Here is an 18,596-nt window from a genome sequence, read left to right as displayed (position 1 = left end):
GTTCGGCTCACACGCCACTTGTACGGTTCCGCTGATAAGTCATTACTATCAGCGTGCGGGCCGGACATTGCTAGTAAGAAAACTAACAGGGGCATGCGCATCGCACGCCACTAATAAGAGGTAGACTAAAAAATGTTTGTGTTATTAAAAATCAAAATTTAAAACTGTTCATGATTTTTGAAAAATGTTTATGAGCTAAAAGAAATCTCTTGAATTTGAAAAATGATGGCAGATTCAAAAATTGTTCGTTATTGTGAAAAATATTCTTGAATTCAGAAGATGTCTGAGAATTACAGAAAAATATTTGCGAATTCAAAAAAAAATCATGAATTTTAAAGTCTGTGCATTCAAAAAAAAATTCATGAGTTCAAAAAAATGTTCACAAATTTCAAAAAAAATCATGGATTTTAAAGTCTGTGCATTCAAAAAAAATTCATGAGTTCAAAAAAATGTTCACAAATTTCAAAAAAAAAATCATGGATTTTAAAGTCTGTGCATTCAAAAAAAGTTCATGAGTTCAAAAAAATGTTCACAAATTTCAAAAAAAGTTCATGGATTCCAAAAAAATTCACAACTTTCAAAAAATGTTCATGAAGTTCAAACTATGTTCACTAATATCATAAAATGTTCAGAAGTTAAAAATGCTCATAAATTTCAGATACAATAAATAATTCCAACAAATGTTCACGAATTCAAAAAATGTTAGTCAGTTAAAAAAATATTCACAACTTTCAAAAAAAATCACGAGTGTGCAAACATCTTCAAAAATTTCAAAAATGATTCTTGAACTCAAAACGTGTTCACAACCTTTTTAAAAATTCACAAATTTGTCGTCACCAGATCAAGGATCTTGAGTTTTCACCCTCGAGAGAGTCAGAGATCCCAAAAACAATGCCTTAGCAAGACCATTGCGAGGTACAACCAATGAAGGCCAGACCTTGGCTTTCACCCTGGAAATCATGGCTCGGTACTCGAGTAGCACCCCCCCCCCCCCCAAATGTTGTCCACTTGTGTTTGCTGCCCCCTCCGGCCAAGACCGCCGTTGCAAGTCCTCAACACCCGACACATAGGAAAAAACATCTGCCACCGTTCTTTGACGACGCAACCAAAACTCCCCTCCGCCATTACAATTTCTGATCGCAACCACCATGACTTTCTTCACCGCTGTCAACGCCCTGGAAATCAATATTTAGACATGTCCCATGACACTGACAAGAGAGCGAAGCTTCGCACCACGCCCTCATGAAGCCTCTCCGGCCGAAGATGAGGGCGCGCCCGACTAGATCAATTTCTATCTAGATATCCAATGGCGCTATGGGCCAAAAACTGAGATCTCCGAGAGGAAGACCGGAACCCGTCGGTGTCCAGATTGAGGAGACCGGCCTGAAGCAGATCGAAGTTTTGGAGCTCGAAGAACAGTAGGGCCAACCACCACGGAGCTCCCCTGAATCCGGACAGACTAGATCTGGGAAGTGCCCGGCCTCTGCCAACCCATTCGAGAGCCGCCGCTACAAGTCCTCGGGCACCGCACCGCTAGCCCAAGGTCGGGCGAGGTAGCCATCGGCGCACCGGACATGACCACTCGCGAGGAGGACGTCAGCAGCCCTCTCGGTTGTGCCCCCGAATGGGACAGACTACCGCTGGGCAGCAAGGCCACTTCCCAGTTCACGCCAGCCCTCCTCGCCACGAGCACCACCGCTCGAGATGGACGACCTCTAGGGGACGATGCGGGAGCCCAACCGATGCGGAGCATCCCAAGGTCTTCCCCATGGACCTACCATTGTCTCATCAAGTGCCTAGTGGACCCATGACTCGATCACGTGCAAGAGCTCTTAAGACCGAGGTGACATCTCTCCTCTCACAATTCCACTTCGATGACCATGAGACATGGCTACTACCTCAAACGGAGACATTGTGCATACTCAGGTATCAAGGAGTTAGCCATGGAGACGCCAAGGAGTAAGGAGAATCCGAAGAGGAAGATGGACGTGAAGATGGAGAAGGAAAGGGGCTAAGTCAGCAGAAGCCCGGACGTTCCGGACCGCCGTCCGGACGATCCTGCCTCAGCCCGGATGATCCGGACCCCGGCCCGGACGATCCGGATAATATGCCCAATGACACCCAAAGCGTCAACATGAAGCCAGGTCATCCGAACCCAGGCCCGGATCATCAGACCACACCCGGACGTCCGGACCAGGTCCCGGACATCCGGCCCTCCCGCAGTTGCTCCAACACAACCGGATCATCCGGACGCTGACCCGGACCATCCGGACCCCCGAAGCCCGGATCGTCCGGACCAACTCCCGGATCATCCGGCCACCACCTGCGTGCGTGACTTGGGCCGAGGCCCGTATACCCGTTTCGTCCCCTCACTTACCCCTTCGGCCCTTGGGCTATAAATAGATCTTCTCCTCCCCATTTTTAGGGTTAGCAAAGGTTTAGCTCATGTTTGTGTGAGAGCTTTGCTCATCCACTTGGTTACCTTCTCCACGGAGATTCGAGCCTCCACCGGAGAAGATCCCCCAAGCGGATTAGACCCCTTTTTAGGGAAGAACTCAAGACCTCCTCACGGAGAAGACCGGCTACCCTTGTATCGTCCTTAGTTATCCGTGAATCGTGTATCTTTCCTTATGTACTCGAGGGTCTAGACCATGTGTGACTTATTTGTGTCGGTTTAGTGTTTCCTCTCGTGTTTCTCATTGTGATTTCTCTCCGTTCTTCCCCGTATTCTTCGTGATTTTAGCGGGATCCGCTCCTTTCGTGAAAGATCGGGCGATTAGGGCCTCTACCCTACATCACCAACTGGTGGCGCTGAAGCCCCCCGCAACCACCAGTGTCCCGATCTGTCCAATCTAGCCGTCGTCGCGCCACGGGAGACCACCACTGTGTAGCCCAACGCGCTCGAGCATGACGACCGCGTCACCGTCTCCCAACACCTGCTACCACGCTGCCGCACCCCACGCCAACGCGCCGTCGCCGCCCACCGCCATCTCCCCGCGCAAGACGACTTCGAGCAGGAGGTGAGGAAGTCCGCCCGGTGACACGTCACGGCGGCAGCAAGGACGAGGGATGGAAAGCGGGGCCAAGGGCCGGCGGCGCTAGGGTCCCCCCCGTCGCGATGCGGGCACGGCACGGGAGGGATATGGTTTGTACCATATTAGGCGAATATACTCCCACGATTATCAAATATCAATAGCCGTGTCTGACCCGGTCAACACTATTTTCAAGGTGACGGGGCTTACTTTCCGCACAGATATTTGCATATGTGTGATCACCAATCCACCATTCCTAGCGTGAGGTCGAGGGTCATCCGTTGCTCTCTGAAGTGTTTGTTACGACAGGCAAGACGGCCAGACGATCGACGGCTTCCACACAACGCGCATCTCTCATTTACTAGTCTCACTGGCTATGAACGACGACTCCACGTTACAAACAATCAGTTGCACTCCTCAAGAGCAAGCACCGGGCCCCTCTTTCTGAAGCCTGAAGCCTGTAGCTACTAGCGCTGCACTTTCGCCATGCATCGCTCGGTTGCCAAGCTCGCCTTGCTCCTCGCCACGGTCATCTTCTCCATCGCTGCTCATGCCCGGCAGCTCCAGCCGGCCCATGCGGCTGGCGCGAGCTGCTTGCCGCACGAGAGAGACGCATTGCTGGCCTTCAAGCAAGCCGGCAACGACACCTACGACTTCCTCGCCTCGTGGCAAAGACGGCACAAAGATTGTTGCCGGTGGAGGGGTGTCACCTGCAGCAACGAAACCGGCCATGTGATCGAGCTTGACATTGGTGTCACCTTTTTGGAGGGCAAGATAAGTCCTTCCTTGCTTTCTCTTGAGCATCTTGAGTACCTAAATCTCAACAACACCAACCTACTTGGACCAGACGGTACTTCTTTGTTCCCAGCATTCTTGTGTTCTTTAAGCAACTTGAGGCACCTCGATCTCTCAACGACACCATTCTCTGGTAGATTGCCTGCTCAGCTTGCCAACCTTTCAAATTTGGAGTACCTCGATCTCTCATGGACATCCCTGCACTGGCCTAATGGTCGTGCTCCGGAGTTCTTGTCTTGTAAAAATCTGAGACATCTCGATCTCTCATGGACATCCCTGCACTGGCCTAATGGTCGTGCTCCGGAGTTCTTGTCTTGTAAAAATCTGAGACATCTCGATCTCTCACACACACAATTGTCTGGTAGAGTGTCTCCTCAGTATTTCAACCTTTCAAAGTTGGAGTATCTCGACCTCTCCAGCACTAGCATGTCGGGAATACTGCCGCCTCAGCTCGGAAACCTTACAAACTTGCGCCACCTTGGCCTCAGTTTCATGCAAGATATACACACATCAGATATCTCATGGTTAACTCATCTTCATTTCCTGGAATTTGTTGACATGAGTGACATAAATCTCAGCAGCGCGGATGTGTTTCTCGTGGCCAACACAATCCCATCTCTGAAGGCCCTTATTCTTATCAATTGCTCGCTTCCAAATGCAGACCAGTCGCTTACGCACATAAACCTCACGAAACTAGAGCAGCTTTATCTCTCCAGAAATTATTTGGGCCACCGAATTGAAACATGTTGGTTCTGGAACCTGACAAGCATCAAGGACCTATCACTCGTTTCAACCTATCTTTATGGCTCATTCCCTGATGCGCTAGGAGGTATGATTTCCCTCCAGCGCATGAATTTTAACTATAATGGTAATTCAGCCACAATGACGGTGGACTTGAAAAATCTATGTGATTTAGAGTTCCTAAAGCTCGATGGGAGTCTTGCATCTGGGAACCTGACAGACTTTGTAATGAAACTGCCACAATGTTCGTCCAGCAAATTGCAGACGTTGAGCTCAAATCACAACAATATGGCAGGAATGCTGCCAAATATGGTGGGGCACTTCACCAACCTGGAGCACCTTTACCTTTATAATAATAGCATTACTGGAGCTATACCAACTGGTTTAGTGAATTGTACTAGTTTGCGAACAGTCGCTCTCGGTTTGAACCAACTAAGTGGGCAGATACCAACATTGCCGAGAAGCCTCACCCAAGTGGACTTATCCATGAACAGCTTGTCAGGACCTTTGCCGTCAGATTTTGGAGCTCCAGCTCTTACAGTACTAAGTCTATCCTCCAATTACATCACTGGTCACGTTCCTAGTCCTATTTGCAAGTTGCAAAACCTAGCTTTCTTGGATTTGTCCCAGAATAGGTTTGAGGGAGAATTTCCCTGGTGTTCTTCAATGCCAAACTTGAGATTCGTACACTTAAGTAACAACAACTTCTCCGGAAATTTCCCGCCATTCCTCCAAAACTGCTCGCAGTTGACTTTCCTTGATCTTGCAATGAATGGGTTCGATGGAGCACTACCAGTATGGATCGGAGACCTAGTGAACTTGCGGTTTGTCCAGCTAAACCATAACATGTTCTATGGGGATATTCCAGCTAACATCACAAGTCTTGTACTACTTCAACTGTTCAGTTTAGCGAGCAACAATATATCAGGATCAATTCCATCATCCTTGTCAAAATTAATAGGCATGACCCTGAAACATCTGCCAAGATCTGAACCACAGTGGTTTGAATTCACAGGCCCTACAGATGAAATGCTGCCCGTGGATATTTTGTCTGTGGTGATGAAGCAGCAAGAACTTAAGTTTAGAGGTGCTGCATTTACTGACATGGTCAGCATTGATTTGTCTCTCAACCACTTGACCGGTGAAATTCCAGATGAGATAACTTCTCTGAACGGACTGTTGAGTTTGAATTTATCATGGAATCACCTGAGCCAGAAAATTCCTTCGAAGATTGGGGATATGAAATCACTGGAATCACTTGACTTGTCAAGGAACAATATCTCCGGTGAAGTCCCAACGAGCCTCTCAGATTTGACATATCTAAGCTCCTTGGACTTGTCATACAACAATCTTGCAGGAAGAATTCCAACAGGCCGTCAACTGGACACTCTGTACGCAGAAGATCCGTCCATGTACGATGGCAACAGTCGCCTTTGCGGGCTTCATCTTCAAAGGAATTGCCTAGGCAACAGTCCACCAGGGCACAGGAATCAGCAGAGAAGTGTAAGTGCTTATGACCCAGTGATGTTCTTCTACATTGGGCTAATGTCTGGCTTTGTGGTCGGACTATGGCTTGTGTTCTGTGCTTTCCTGTTCAAAAGGGCATGGAGATATGCCTATTTTCGCGTCTTCGACGAGCTATGTGACAAGTTGTACGTGTTTGTTGTTGTTATTTGGGGCCGGGTAAACACCAAGGCGACTGCAAGTTGAGTGATGTGTTAATCGAGTTATGCCGGTGGCACTCTATTGCTCTGCTCCATGGATATAACGTGAAGAAGTGTTTAGCAGATTGTACAAGTGTGTGTTTCTGTCTATATACTTGTGATATGAACATTTTCTGATGCATGTAACTGTTATTGGTTTGTACTCGTTGGTCATGATGAACCCACACGTGATTTTGGCTTCCTGCTCTGTTGTGTTTCATGTCGATGGTTGATGGTTTGTAACACTGAACTGCACTAGCAGAGCGGGCCTGTACAATTTTGCACGTCTTAATATATATATTGTATTTGTGCGCTTTAAGCATACAAATTTTCTAGTTATTTTGTTAATTCTCAGCTGGCTAATTCTAATAGATCTCAATCGTCACAGCAAAAGCAAACTTGTTAGTTTCTGAGGTAGGGACATGCGGCCAACACAGATGGAAGGCAAGATACATATCAGGTAGGAAAACGCTCACCGACGAGTAAACAGAGGCGACGGCTACCAAGAGATCACCTGGAGATGGTCGATTTCACCGGGAGCACGAAGCACCGCCGCACCGATGGAGGTTTTCTTCCCCGGTGATGGTGCCCACACCAGGAGCTGCGGCTGCTTACCCGTCGTCCAGCGGCGCCGCCGCCGACGACAAGCGGGGGCGGAGTTGGAGGCTGCTAATATTGGGAATGCGTTGGACTGGAACCAGTGCGATTGTAGCAGGCCCCCCAACGTTATAGCAAGGGAAGACGTCACGCTGAAGTTGTGAGCCCAAAACTCAAAATGAGAAGCCCATTATGAGTGTAACAGTATAGAAGCAGATTCACTATGCGACCTCAAAATAAAACCTTGAAAAAAAGGAGATTTGCTACAGGATGTTCAAACTTGCGAGTTCTAAAAAAATGTGAAAAAGATTCCAAAATTTCTCAAAAAATCTATGAGTGCATATAAGGACGCATTTGGTTGCTCGTATATGGGCCAACCAGGCCCGTGCGGGACGAAAACCAGTTGTTTGGTTGCCTGAGCGGCACCCACATCCCGGCCCGCACGGAACTTAAAGCAGTCCCGGGCCAGGCCCACAAGCTACAGTAGCCAGGCTGAGCGCGGCCACACGTGCCTCCTCGCTGCACGCCTCGGGAAGCGCAGGAGACGGGACCGAACGTCTCATAACTCCCCCTCCCTCTCTTGTCACCGCCCACTCCCTTTCACACCACACCTCCTCACTCTCCTCTCACCGCCGGCCCCTTCCACTCCTCTCCTCTCCACCGATGAGTCGCCCTCCGCCGCGCCCTCCGCTGACCCCATCATCAACGCCGGCAACAACCGCATCCACGAGCGGTGGGTTGCCGGCTTGGCGAACTCTGGGGTCGATCTAATGCGGGCTCTGCACGCGGCCTCCCCTATCTACACCAGGCCACCTCGTCCGGTCAATCTAGTGCCGGCCTCTCCGGCTCCACCACAGTTACCGGACCTCATGGTCCTAGGTTTGGTGACGCCGCCGATGGGGGTCGGCACCGCGACGCTGCACGGAACCCCTTTGCTTGGGGAGGGGGGGGGGGGTTACCTCCATCCAAGGTTTTCTGCAGGCATCGCCACGGGCCCATGGGCGACGGCGACCTCCTCCTCGACTGCACGCGTGGGCAGGAGCACCGGGCCAATGCCGACGGCCGTCGGCATTGGTGGCTCCTCCTCCTCGCCCACCATCTCCTTCCCACCGGGGTTTTCTCCCCGGCCGACGTACGCTCCAACTCCACCCACTCCGGTAAGAACAATCCCTCTGCTTGTAGATTTGTAGGTTAGGGTTTTCGTCATTAGCATGCTCTGGTGAGATGTGAATCGATTTGATACGATCCGATTCGATTGGAATCGAATCGAATCGATTCCTTCTTGTGCGGTACTGTTCATGGGCAAGTTAGTGTTCATGCTTGTTCTGTATTTCATGTGCATGCGTAGTATAGTGTTCATAGGCATGCAAGATTGGATTGTGCTTAGTGCTGATGATGTAGAATGTGGTCTTGGCTATGTTAGATATAGTTCTTTTGATTGATGTTCATGCCTACTAGTGTTCATAGGCATGCAATATTGGTGTGTGCTTAGTGCTCATGATGTACAATCTGTTCATGGCCATGGTAGATTGTTTTTTATGTTCACGATTAGTGCTCATGTGCAACAATTTGTTCATGATGCTAGCCATATTGTTGTTGTCTTTGATGTTCCTCCTACTTGTTCATGTGCATGTTATCTAGATTGGTGTGTGTTTCATGTTCATGCTTAGGGTTCATGGGCATGCTAGCTATATTGGTGCTGTGTTGTCTTTGATGTTCGTGCTTAGCGTTCTAGTACAAATGTGCATGTTAGGTTTACGTGCATGGTTCTCATGGTAGGTAGGACAAATGTGTTTGCTACTTTAGGGACTAGTACCAATGTAGCATGCTGCCAATGCCTTGCTACTAATCCATGTCATCTTAGCTGACAAGGTGATGAAGACGGACTGGGATAGGGCCGGTGGAGGAGCCCATGTCGTAGACGGCGCCGAGGCCACCGTGGACTTCGTCCCCATGAATCCTGGCTCAAGAGTGTGTACCTGCCTGGCAGGGTCGCCTTCATTAGCCGACCACGTTCAAGGGGACGAGCTCCTAGGACCGGCCACGAGGAGGGGTCCCGAGAGCTGCTACGATTCTACGTGCAAATCATGGACGAGGAGGATCTAGCCATGCTCATCATCCCTCCCAAGTTCCGGGAGGCGATGAGGCAGTGGCTACGGTGATCGGAGAACTTGGCATGAACCTGTTAATATTTTGTCTAGGGTTAAGCACCTGTTGTCTTTAAACTTAAGTCTGTTTAGCAGATTTGCTGTTTAGTTGCTTGTTTATCTGCTGTTATCTGTTGTTTAGTTGCTTGTTTCTCTGTTGTTAGCTTGTTTAGCTGCTAGTTGTTGTGTTGTTTAGTGCTCTACCTGTTGTTGTGCCTAATGTGGTGGCCGGTAAGGCCATCGCCTAATGTGGTGGCCGGTAAGGCCATCACATTTGAATGGGGTGAGCAGAACACAAACATGTATGTAGCCAAACAGCTGTGGTGCTCACCCTTAAGCACAAATTCGGACAACCAAACAACCGGCCCTAAAATGGCCATTAATGCAATGCAGGCAACTAAACAACATGCAGATGTTGATTTGTTGCCTGTTTTTGCTAAACCATGCTGGGTTGAGATGTGGCTGAAATGCAGGCACTATTCATCCAAGGCAACCAAACGCGCCCTAAATGTTTTCTAGTACGGGTAAAACTTACGTATTAAATAGTACATTGATCTAAATGTTACACAAAATGACAAGTTTCTGTTTGAAAAAGAAAATGTGACCCCATTTTGATACATGTATTTGCCTTTGGTGTACACCACAGAAAAGATATAGATGAATCGGTTAAAGAAAATAGTACTGCCCATTCAGGTAAAGCTGCTGGAGCTAACCTCATAATTTTTGTATGACTCAAGCAGAAAAAATCAGCATCACAATCATGAAGATTGTGCCAAAAGCTCCGAAACTGAACCATCTCAAACAGAGAACAGCGGTAGGGAATTTGCAATGTGGTAGTACATGTTCAGCCTCAAATTTTAGAATCATTTTTGGCCACACTAGTATGAGTAGAGGGCGAAAGAACAGTAGGCGTACGAGGGGCTCATGCGGTAGGAACATCCCAGCTCATAGGCATGCTTATTTAGAAATGTACGAGCCAGCTAGTCACCAACAAATCAAAAAAATTGATCAAATTCACGGAGTAAAAGCCTCAAGCAAGGGACCGCGTATAATCTTACTAATTGGCACTTCCTTCAACCGAAAACATATATAACAGCCATTTCTTACTCTTGACAGCATTAGGGAGTACTTTCACCAGTGTTCCATATGAAGTGCACCTGCCTGATCATGCTACAAATACAACTCACAGTAGCATCACCGCAGCAATGATACCTTCTCGACACACAAATTTTTATCTAATAAGAATCCAAAAACACGCACACACGCTCACTATACAAAAGGGAACGCCATGGGATAAAACATAAGCAGAGATTTAAAATTGAACCCTCGACCTGACACAATGGTACATAAGAAAACAATGGCGCAACTGACACTTTGGCTTGCATCAACATGCTTGCTTGCGAGCATAGAAAAAAAAAATGAAGAACGAGATTAACTGACAGGGCCAATGCTAATTATTAATACAAAACAAGTGATTGTGTCTTCATGCCAGTTGACTAGTGTCTACAGAAGACCCGGTATACACAACATACAAAATGGACAAATCTACGCGGAGGGTGGGGGGGAGCCACTTCTTCATCTCAACCACCGGAATGCATTTCTAGATACCTGCAGAGCAATCAATTTAATCAGTCAAACCAATTTGTACAAGACATTCATGGAAAAGCTGTTAAAGTTATATCTCACAATTTCTGTATGACTCAAACAGTAAACGTTGGCTTCACTAGTATTGTGGACAAGTGCCAAAAGCTCCAATTTTGGATCCCTTCAGCAGTAACACAAATACACAATGCCAACAACACAAACATAGAGAAGCAATAGGTAGTTTGTAGAATAGTGGCATGCCTAGAAATTCTAATGTCACCATCTGGTTTTTGACTACATTTGATCTTAATAGAGGCTAAGATGTTAGTGGTTAAAACTTATAATAAGTCCATTAGAAGCCAATTCTGAACAACCTAGCTTATCAAAATATTTCAAATATTGTTTGTTATCATGGGCATAAGGGGGGTTCATGGAGTAGAAAAGGGAGAAACGTCTGATTTCGAGCTCGTGGTCATACTTATATACGAGCTAGCTAGTTTCTAGCAAATCAAATTTAATTAAATGCATGCAGTAGAAAGCCTCAATTAAGAGATCAAGCATCATCTTTTACTAGTACATACACTTCCTTCAATCTACAATATATGTCATCTTTTTCACTCTGTACAGCATCAAACAAAATACTTTACCAGCCACTTAATGATAATATGTTAGTCAAAGATGCAATTCATGATGAAAGCAGTATTTAGGGTGAATGTGTTTAATATGAAATGTGGGCAAAGTAGCCCAGGGTATCTGCAGTGTTCATGTTTGGCTTGTTGACAGACTTGACATTGCTGAACAAAATTTGCCACAACCTCCTTGAGACCATCACAATGAAACAATTTCTTCACTCTTTCATAAGTGAATTGAGTGCCTGAATGACCTCCCACAGGGGAAGAGTGAAGGGCTTCAATGATTTTTGTTTGCAATCCAGCATTAGCCCCTATCCAAATTCTGCCCTGGTGTTTAAGCAACCCATTCTCCAGAGAAAACTCAGGTTCTTCATCAGAATGGACCACTAGTTTCTGCAAGAGGTGCTGAGCTTTGCAGTCAATTTCATAGGAATTGAGAATTTCTTGAATCCAGACAGGTTGGCTTGAAGAAACCGCAGGCAAGGCAAACAGATGTCCTACTCTGGACAGAGCATTCTTTGTTATGCTCCCCTTTCTTGTACTGGAACTGGAATTGAAGGCCAATCAACTTAGTCATGGCTTTTCTCTGGAGATCTGAAGTAAGAGCTTGAGTTTCCAAGTGACACAAACTCTTGTGGTCTATTTCATCACAAAAGGGCCCCTACATACATAGGGTCTCCACCTCTCAATGGCCATAGTAATAGCCATAAATTCATTTTCATAGATGATGTAGTAGGCGACAGGATGGCCCTCCTGTGTGAGCACAGGTCCAATGCTAGAGTCACAGGCATCTGTCTCTATGCAGAAAGGTTTGTTGAAATCGGGTAGAACTAGGACAGGGGTAGATGTCATATCCTTTTTCAGTAGATCAAAAGCAGCTTGAGCTTCAGCACTCCATCGAAAGGACTTTTTCTTCAGCAGATTGGTGAGGGGCTTGGCAATAATGCCATAGTTTTGAACAAATTTTCTATAGTACCCTGTGAGTCCCAATAACCCCGTGAGTTCAGTGACTGTAGTGGGAGTTGGCCATTGTACCATGGCAGTTGTTTTTGCTGGATCTGTGGCCACACCTTTGTCAGAAATGATGTGACCTAAATACTCCAGCAGTTGCTATGCAAAGGAGCATTAACTGAGCTTGACATAGAGTTGATGTTCTCTTAGAATTTGGAAGACCTGTTGCAAATGTTGTTGATGAGCTGTTAGATCTTTGCTGAAGACCAATATGCCATCCATAAAGAACAACACAATCTTTTTGGTGCAGCCTTTCAGAATGAAGTTCATGAAACCAACAGGACAGGAGATGCAAAAGGAGACATGCTAGGAGAAATAATTCATGCAGCTAACATTTCAGACACTTGCCTCTCTATCTCATCTTTCTGCAGAGGAGAATATCTGTAAGGTCTGGCATTCACAGGAGCAGTATTGGATAGCAGAGAAATTGCATGATCAAATCCTTTGTTGGTGGTAGTCCTGTAGGTTCTTGGAAGATATCAGCAAAGGAGTCTATAGTTTTCTGAATGCAGTCAGGAGTTTTAGAAACAAAGGGCATTGTGTTTACAGACAGCACTGCCGTTGCCCAGATATCATTTCCTTTGTGACACTTCACTACCTGATCTATAGTGAGCTCTTGTAGTTGAGTGATGGGTTTTGCTTTCAGGCCTTGCAAGGTGATAGTTTCCTTGTTGTCTTGGAACTGTATCCACTGCTCTTCCCAATGACAGGCCATGGGACTCCACTGAGAGAGCCAATCCATGCCAAGTATAGCCCCCTATGGACAGCACTCTCGTATCAGTGGAGAAAGTGTGCCCTTGTGCCCACAAATTCAGGCCGTGCACCATGTGTGTACACTTTAGTTTCTCTCCATTAGTTACCTTGACAGTCATAGCACTTGGGAGCTACACTGTAGGGCATTTTAATTTGTCTACAAGTTGTTGATCTAAGAAAGTGTGAGAGCTACCTGAGTCTACTAAGAGCAGCATCACTTGATTTCCCACCAGAGCTCGAATCTGAATTGTTTTTGTGTTGGTAGTACCAGCCAGAGCATTCACTGAGAGATATGCAGCAGCTTCTTCTATAATTTCCTCTTTAGCAATGGCGTCCAGCACAACATCAGACAGATGAGCTGCTTCTTCAGCCATGTGAAGTGCCTTGACCTGTGCCACCTGTTTATTAGCACAAACATGTCCAGGTGCAAACTTATCACCACAACTATAGCACAGCCCATTCTGTCATCTGTAATCCTTCAGTTGCCATGCTTTCCACATATCTCCAGCAGCTAGTTGAGACTGTGGTGTTTGTTCTGGCCGGGACTGGGTTTTTGTGTAAGTTGAACTTCTGAAAGTCCTGTTATTTCCTTGTTTGGCCCTATCGAGCAGAGCTTCTTGCACCAATGCATATTCACAAGCACTTGCTATTGTGGTACGTAACTGCATCTCAACAACAGCTCGCAGTTCCTCTTTGAGCCCCAGGACAAACTGCGTCACCAACATTGTTTCACTGATATTGCCCTCATACATCCAGACCTGGTACACCAACTGATGAAAAGTCGTGAGATATTCCTGAACCGTGCCCTGTTGCCACAGCACCAGCAAATCCCTCATACAAGTGCGGTGAACATTGACCTCAAATTCCTGTGTGATAGCTGTGCAAAAAATGTCCCATCTACTGCAGTACTCTGTCAGTTTGTAGGACTGAAACCAGTGAGCGGCGTTACCATGCAGGTGCATCGACACGGACATCAGCTTGAATGAGTATGGTATTTGATACAGCAGGAAAAATAAGCCTTGCAATTATCCAACCAGATACGCACATCCTCGCCCTCAAATCGTGGAAACTCCATATTTGGCATCCACGGCCACTCACTGCTCTGCTCCTCTTGAACAGGTTGTGACTGTGATACCTTTTTCTTTTTTTGCGGAGTGTGACTGTGATACCTGGGGTTCTGCTGGTGGGCGCGGTTGTAGGGGCGGAGGTAGTGGTGGTGGTGGTGGTGCACGGGATGTAGTCGGCGCCCCAAAATTTGCTGCAGCCTTTGGCGACACGCCCAAACAGCCCTCCGCCACGATCCGATCCTACTTTGCATCTCTGACGACTGACGCTGGTGGATTCCTTCAGCACTAGCGCCACCTGAACTTGCTCGTGGTGGATCTCTCCGATAGAACTCACCGACAGATTTACCTTGGCCTATACCTGATCCAACCGCGAGACTTGCTCTTCGAATTTAGCATCCAGCCCGTCAAGACGAGTCTGAATCACCTCAATCCCATCCACCTTCGCCTGAAGTACCTAGTCTGCGTGCTCGGCTTGAACGGTGCCGTTGTCACTTCCTCTGAATTCGACCGAACACTGATCTCGAATTTACAGTCGACTGCACAAGGCAATCAACCAGTCGATGTTACTGGTGAATCTCGAGTTTGTGAAGCGCGATCAGGACCAACGAAGCTTTGAATACCAATTGTAATACCTGAACCCTAGGGTAGCCAGAAGAATTGGGGATCGGAGGAGATGAGTTCAACTTGGAGAGGAAGAAGGAAGGTAGGAGAAGCAATGTTTCATTTCTCATCAATCGATGCCTGTTAGTTGTTACAGACTAGACTCGGAGCTTATATCCTCGCTCGTACATGGGCCTGTGCCGTAAAGGTTGGTCACTTACTCACACACTCAGCCCACACGCATACTGTATCCTATCGGGCACTTTTCGCCACAGTAGATAGTCTGGCACGCTTCAGTGACAGCTCACTTGCGTTGACATCAATACATAAACAAGGTGGCTTTCTGAAGCTAACACCCTAAACCTCAAGGCAATTTCCAGAGCCGTTGCGGCTCCGGTATTTCATGAGCCGCTACAATCTAACGAAAGACCAAACCAGGCAACACCCCTAGGGGAAAGCAACAAGCACGCCACTGACACCCGCTCAAGTAAAACCGAAACTTGTTGTTTCACCTGGAGAGCCGAGACTCAAATGACAAGCCGGTCACGGCTATGGCGATGAGGGGCAGTGACATGCACCCATCGGCTAGGTTTCAACAAATAATTGATTTGCGAGAGACTTTCATCAGATAGCCTATTTTTTAAATGGCTTTTAATAGAGAGGATTCTACTGGGCAAGGTTCGCTCTATTGTTTTTTACAAACAAGATTCATTCCATTCCCAGGTCAAAAGGGGCAACACACTACGTCCCCAGCTCACCGAAGAACAGGGGTATATATGCATTGTCGGTACGTTTCATTTCTCAAGAAGACGACTCAAATTCAGAGATGCTGTTGGACTAGCGTACAAATTCAAACACACAAAGAATGAAACGTCATGGGCATAAGCAGAGATCGTGGCACATGAGCAAACAACGCCGAAAAATATTTGTACACACGGAAAATAGTGCATACAATGCAAGCAAATGAACTGCAAGATTCAGAGACAGGGCAAACGGTAAGCAAGTTCATTTCTCTTCCTGCCAGTTTGAATATTGCCTACGTGAATCACTAAACAGACGGCAATTCACAGTTGAGAAGATTAATTCCATTTCTGCATACAGAATGGACGAACCTGCAGCGAATAATCCATTTCTGCATCTCAGACAACGAAATCCTAACTCTTGATACCTGTAGAGAAATCAATACCATCAGCCAGACTGATTTGTAATATCCCAACTTATCTCGCAATTTTTGTTTGACTCAAACACTGGAAATTGCGCCAGAAGCTCAAAACTGAATTAAGTCAGCATTACTGGACAAAACCAGCATTATATAGGAGATCAATTAATTTGTAGCAGCACACCTTCATTTCCTACTGTTAGCATATTCTCAAGTTTTTCGCTGCATCTGGTCTTGTCATTTTTTTTCAGGTGTTCAGTACAACAAATATTAAACATCCATATTGATCGAAATTGAAGAAAGTAGACTGCACAGAAACCACATGCTTTTAGAAAAACAGGGCCCTGCCCCAGTACCGTTTTCATCGAAAACAAAACCAACATTCGAACAGAGTGCCAGTACGCAGGGAATGGCCGAATGCCAACCCAGCAGAGCACAAAGAAATCGTAGTTTGGATCAGAAAAAACTATATTGGATGTTATCTGAGTTAAACTAACAAATAGAGAGCCATGCTGAGAAAATATATAACCAAACCGCTTAAGATTAACATAATTATACAATAACAACTGCAAGCGATCTTAAGGTATTATAACGATCCTGAATGAGCAATAATGTGAAAGAAATTGCAAGCCCATATTAATCAAATAAAGTTTAAAGCCAAATACTAGGACATTGTTAGTTATCAAATATTTGCATTGATGGAAAAACAAATAAATCATCCTCGAACTTGAAACTTGACATACACACAGGAAAAACTCAATTCAATGTAGCAACCAGCAAAAGTAAAAAACAAAAAAAAAATACCCTGGAAGGACAGGAAAGAAAAAATATTCCATTCGGCTACTACTAACAGATAGTTACCTGCTCAGTCAATACATCATGATAGTATGCCTATCCGGAAAAATCATATTATGTATTGTGCAAGAGTTTAACTCCATCGTGTCCACCCCCAATGCCCATGTCTACAAGAATAGGAAGTCCAGGAACCAACGAGATTCCAACGAACAGTTAAATGCATACAAGGGGGCACTAACTAGATTTATGCACACTACTACATAATTCCAGAAAACAATTCAGCTGTATCTGATAATGAAATTTTTGAATATGGCAATAGGCCCGCAACAATAAAAAATAGTTCGCTAATTATATACAGAATTTGCCAATCCGCCTCAAATATATTATTTCTGCCAGTCATTCTGTTCGTTGTTTTACTCTATGAACATCTAAAGAATAAACGGATAAAGTGTTTGCTACCTCTGACTCGAAGCACATAACTCAACAATAACAACACGAGAATATCAAATAACTTGGTTTCTCTTTACCTGCAGTATAGACACCTTCGAATGGATAATAGCGACGCCAGGAGAAACTGTGGTGGGATTCGAAAAGTTTCTTTAACTGTGATGATTTAAACTGAAGCATGAAAATGTCACCGATAAATGCCCACAGTAACACCACATTGTTGTCCTCGGCAAACCCAAGTATCCTTGCCTCCTCTGAATTCATGGAAAGTAGCTTGTCTAGTGCAACAGTTCTTCCCAGCACCCATGAAGCTACACCATCACAGTCCGTCTTCTTCTTCCATAACTGGATGCAGTTCTCCGAAATGAAGAGGAAACCAAGGCCACCACCCTCAGCCTGCATAACCGTGAGCAAGCAACTGCCGACATCGATGATTTCCACTGGCACATTTATCACACTTAGGCTCTGCCTATCCAAATTAAATTCAAGTATTCCAAACCAATTCACAGAAAGCAACCAGTAAAGGGAATTCCCAACCATCACAGAGCACATGTCATGGTAAACCATGGTGGGTACATGAGGATCGTCGGCCAGAAGCAGTGTCCACACCAGATTACTCCATAGACCAGTCTCCGACGAGTACACCGAGGCGACAGCCTGTGTAAGTTTTATGTCGCTGTTGCCAACCAAGACAACCTGGAAGTGGTTGGCTTCTTCGGGAGCACGAAGCACCGCTCCGTTAATCACGGTTTCCTCCTTGTCGAACCCTGGGGGAATGTCTAGGCGGTGCTGGTCACCCGTGAGGGGGTCCCATGCCAGGAGCTGGTTCCGCGTCCAAAGGAAGATGAGCATGAGGCCATGGCGGCATCCGAGGATCATGACGGTGCCGCCGGTGTCGATGGGAAAGGGGAAGCGGGTTTGCGGGACGCGATTGGGGGCCTCCAGCGTAGGTTCGAAATGGACGGTGTAGAGAGTTTGGACGAAGCAGCCGAGGAGGGGAGGGTTGCGGCGGTGGTGCTCGCGGAAGCGGCGGAGAAATCGGGGGTCGGATACGATGCGTCGCCAGAGCTTACAGGCGAGGGACGCGCGGGGGAGGAATGAGGGCAGCGGGGGGAGGCGGAGGAGGATCTCGGAGAGGAGGTCTTCGTCGTCCAGTGGCGCCGCCGCCGACGACCTAGGGCGGCTGCGGGGGCTGCTCATCTCCTCACCGATGCGCGATCTGCAGGCTCTCCAACGAGACAATGAAGAAGAAGAAGAGCCCAAAAGAAAGGGAAGCCCAGAACAAGGTTGGAGAATGAAGCCCACGGAGAGTGTAAATCCCAAGAAGGTTTTGAAGCTTGTGAATTTTCAGGGAAATAAAATCTCAAAACAACATACATAGTGATACGTAGGGATGGCGAACCAATCTCTGATTGAGATGGTTAGGTGGACAGTGGTATCCTCAACCCATCAGGGTTCAAATCCTGATACTCGCATTTATCCTGGATTTATTTCAGGAATTCCGGCGATACGCTTTCAGTGGGATATGCCGGC

The 18,596-nt window shown here is 46.6% G+C and overlaps 2 protein-coding genes across 2 annotated transcripts; one reads left to right on the top strand and one right to left on the bottom strand.

Moving 5' to 3' along the window:
* The first annotated feature begins 3,419 nt into the window (after positions 1 to 3,419).
* Positions 3,420 to 6,580, top strand: LOC125517397 (uncharacterized). Its single transcript, XM_048682591.2, has one exon. The coding sequence runs from the start codon at positions 3,519 to 3,521 to the stop codon at positions 6,276 to 6,278; it is 2,760 nt and encodes a 919-aa protein (XP_048538548.2). The 5' UTR covers positions 3,420 to 3,518; the 3' UTR covers positions 6,279 to 6,580.
* Positions 6,581 to 10,224: 3,644 nt separating this feature from the next.
* Positions 10,225 to 18,560, bottom strand: LOC125515684 (uncharacterized). The gene is made up of 3 exons (XM_048681200.2): positions 17,144 to 18,560; positions 15,775 to 15,830; positions 10,225 to 10,623 (listed from the first exon to the last, which is right to left on the bottom strand). Exons 1-2 carry the CDS (start codon positions 18,261 to 18,263, stop codon positions 15,817 to 15,819), a joined length of 1,134 nt encoding a protein of 377 aa, XP_048537157.1. The 5' UTR covers positions 18,264 to 18,560; the 3' UTR covers positions 10,225 to 10,623; positions 15,775 to 15,816.
* Between the last annotated feature and the right edge of the window lie 36 nt (positions 18,561 to 18,596).

Source organism: Triticum urartu, chromosome 6A, assembly GCF_056163025.1.
Source record: "Triticum urartu cultivar PI428250 chromosome 6A, HENAU_Tu73, whole genome shotgun sequence".
Lineage (NCBI taxonomy): Eukaryota > Viridiplantae > Streptophyta > Magnoliopsida > Poales > Poaceae > Triticum > Triticum urartu.
This window is presented reverse-complemented; position numbering and strand designations above follow the sequence as displayed.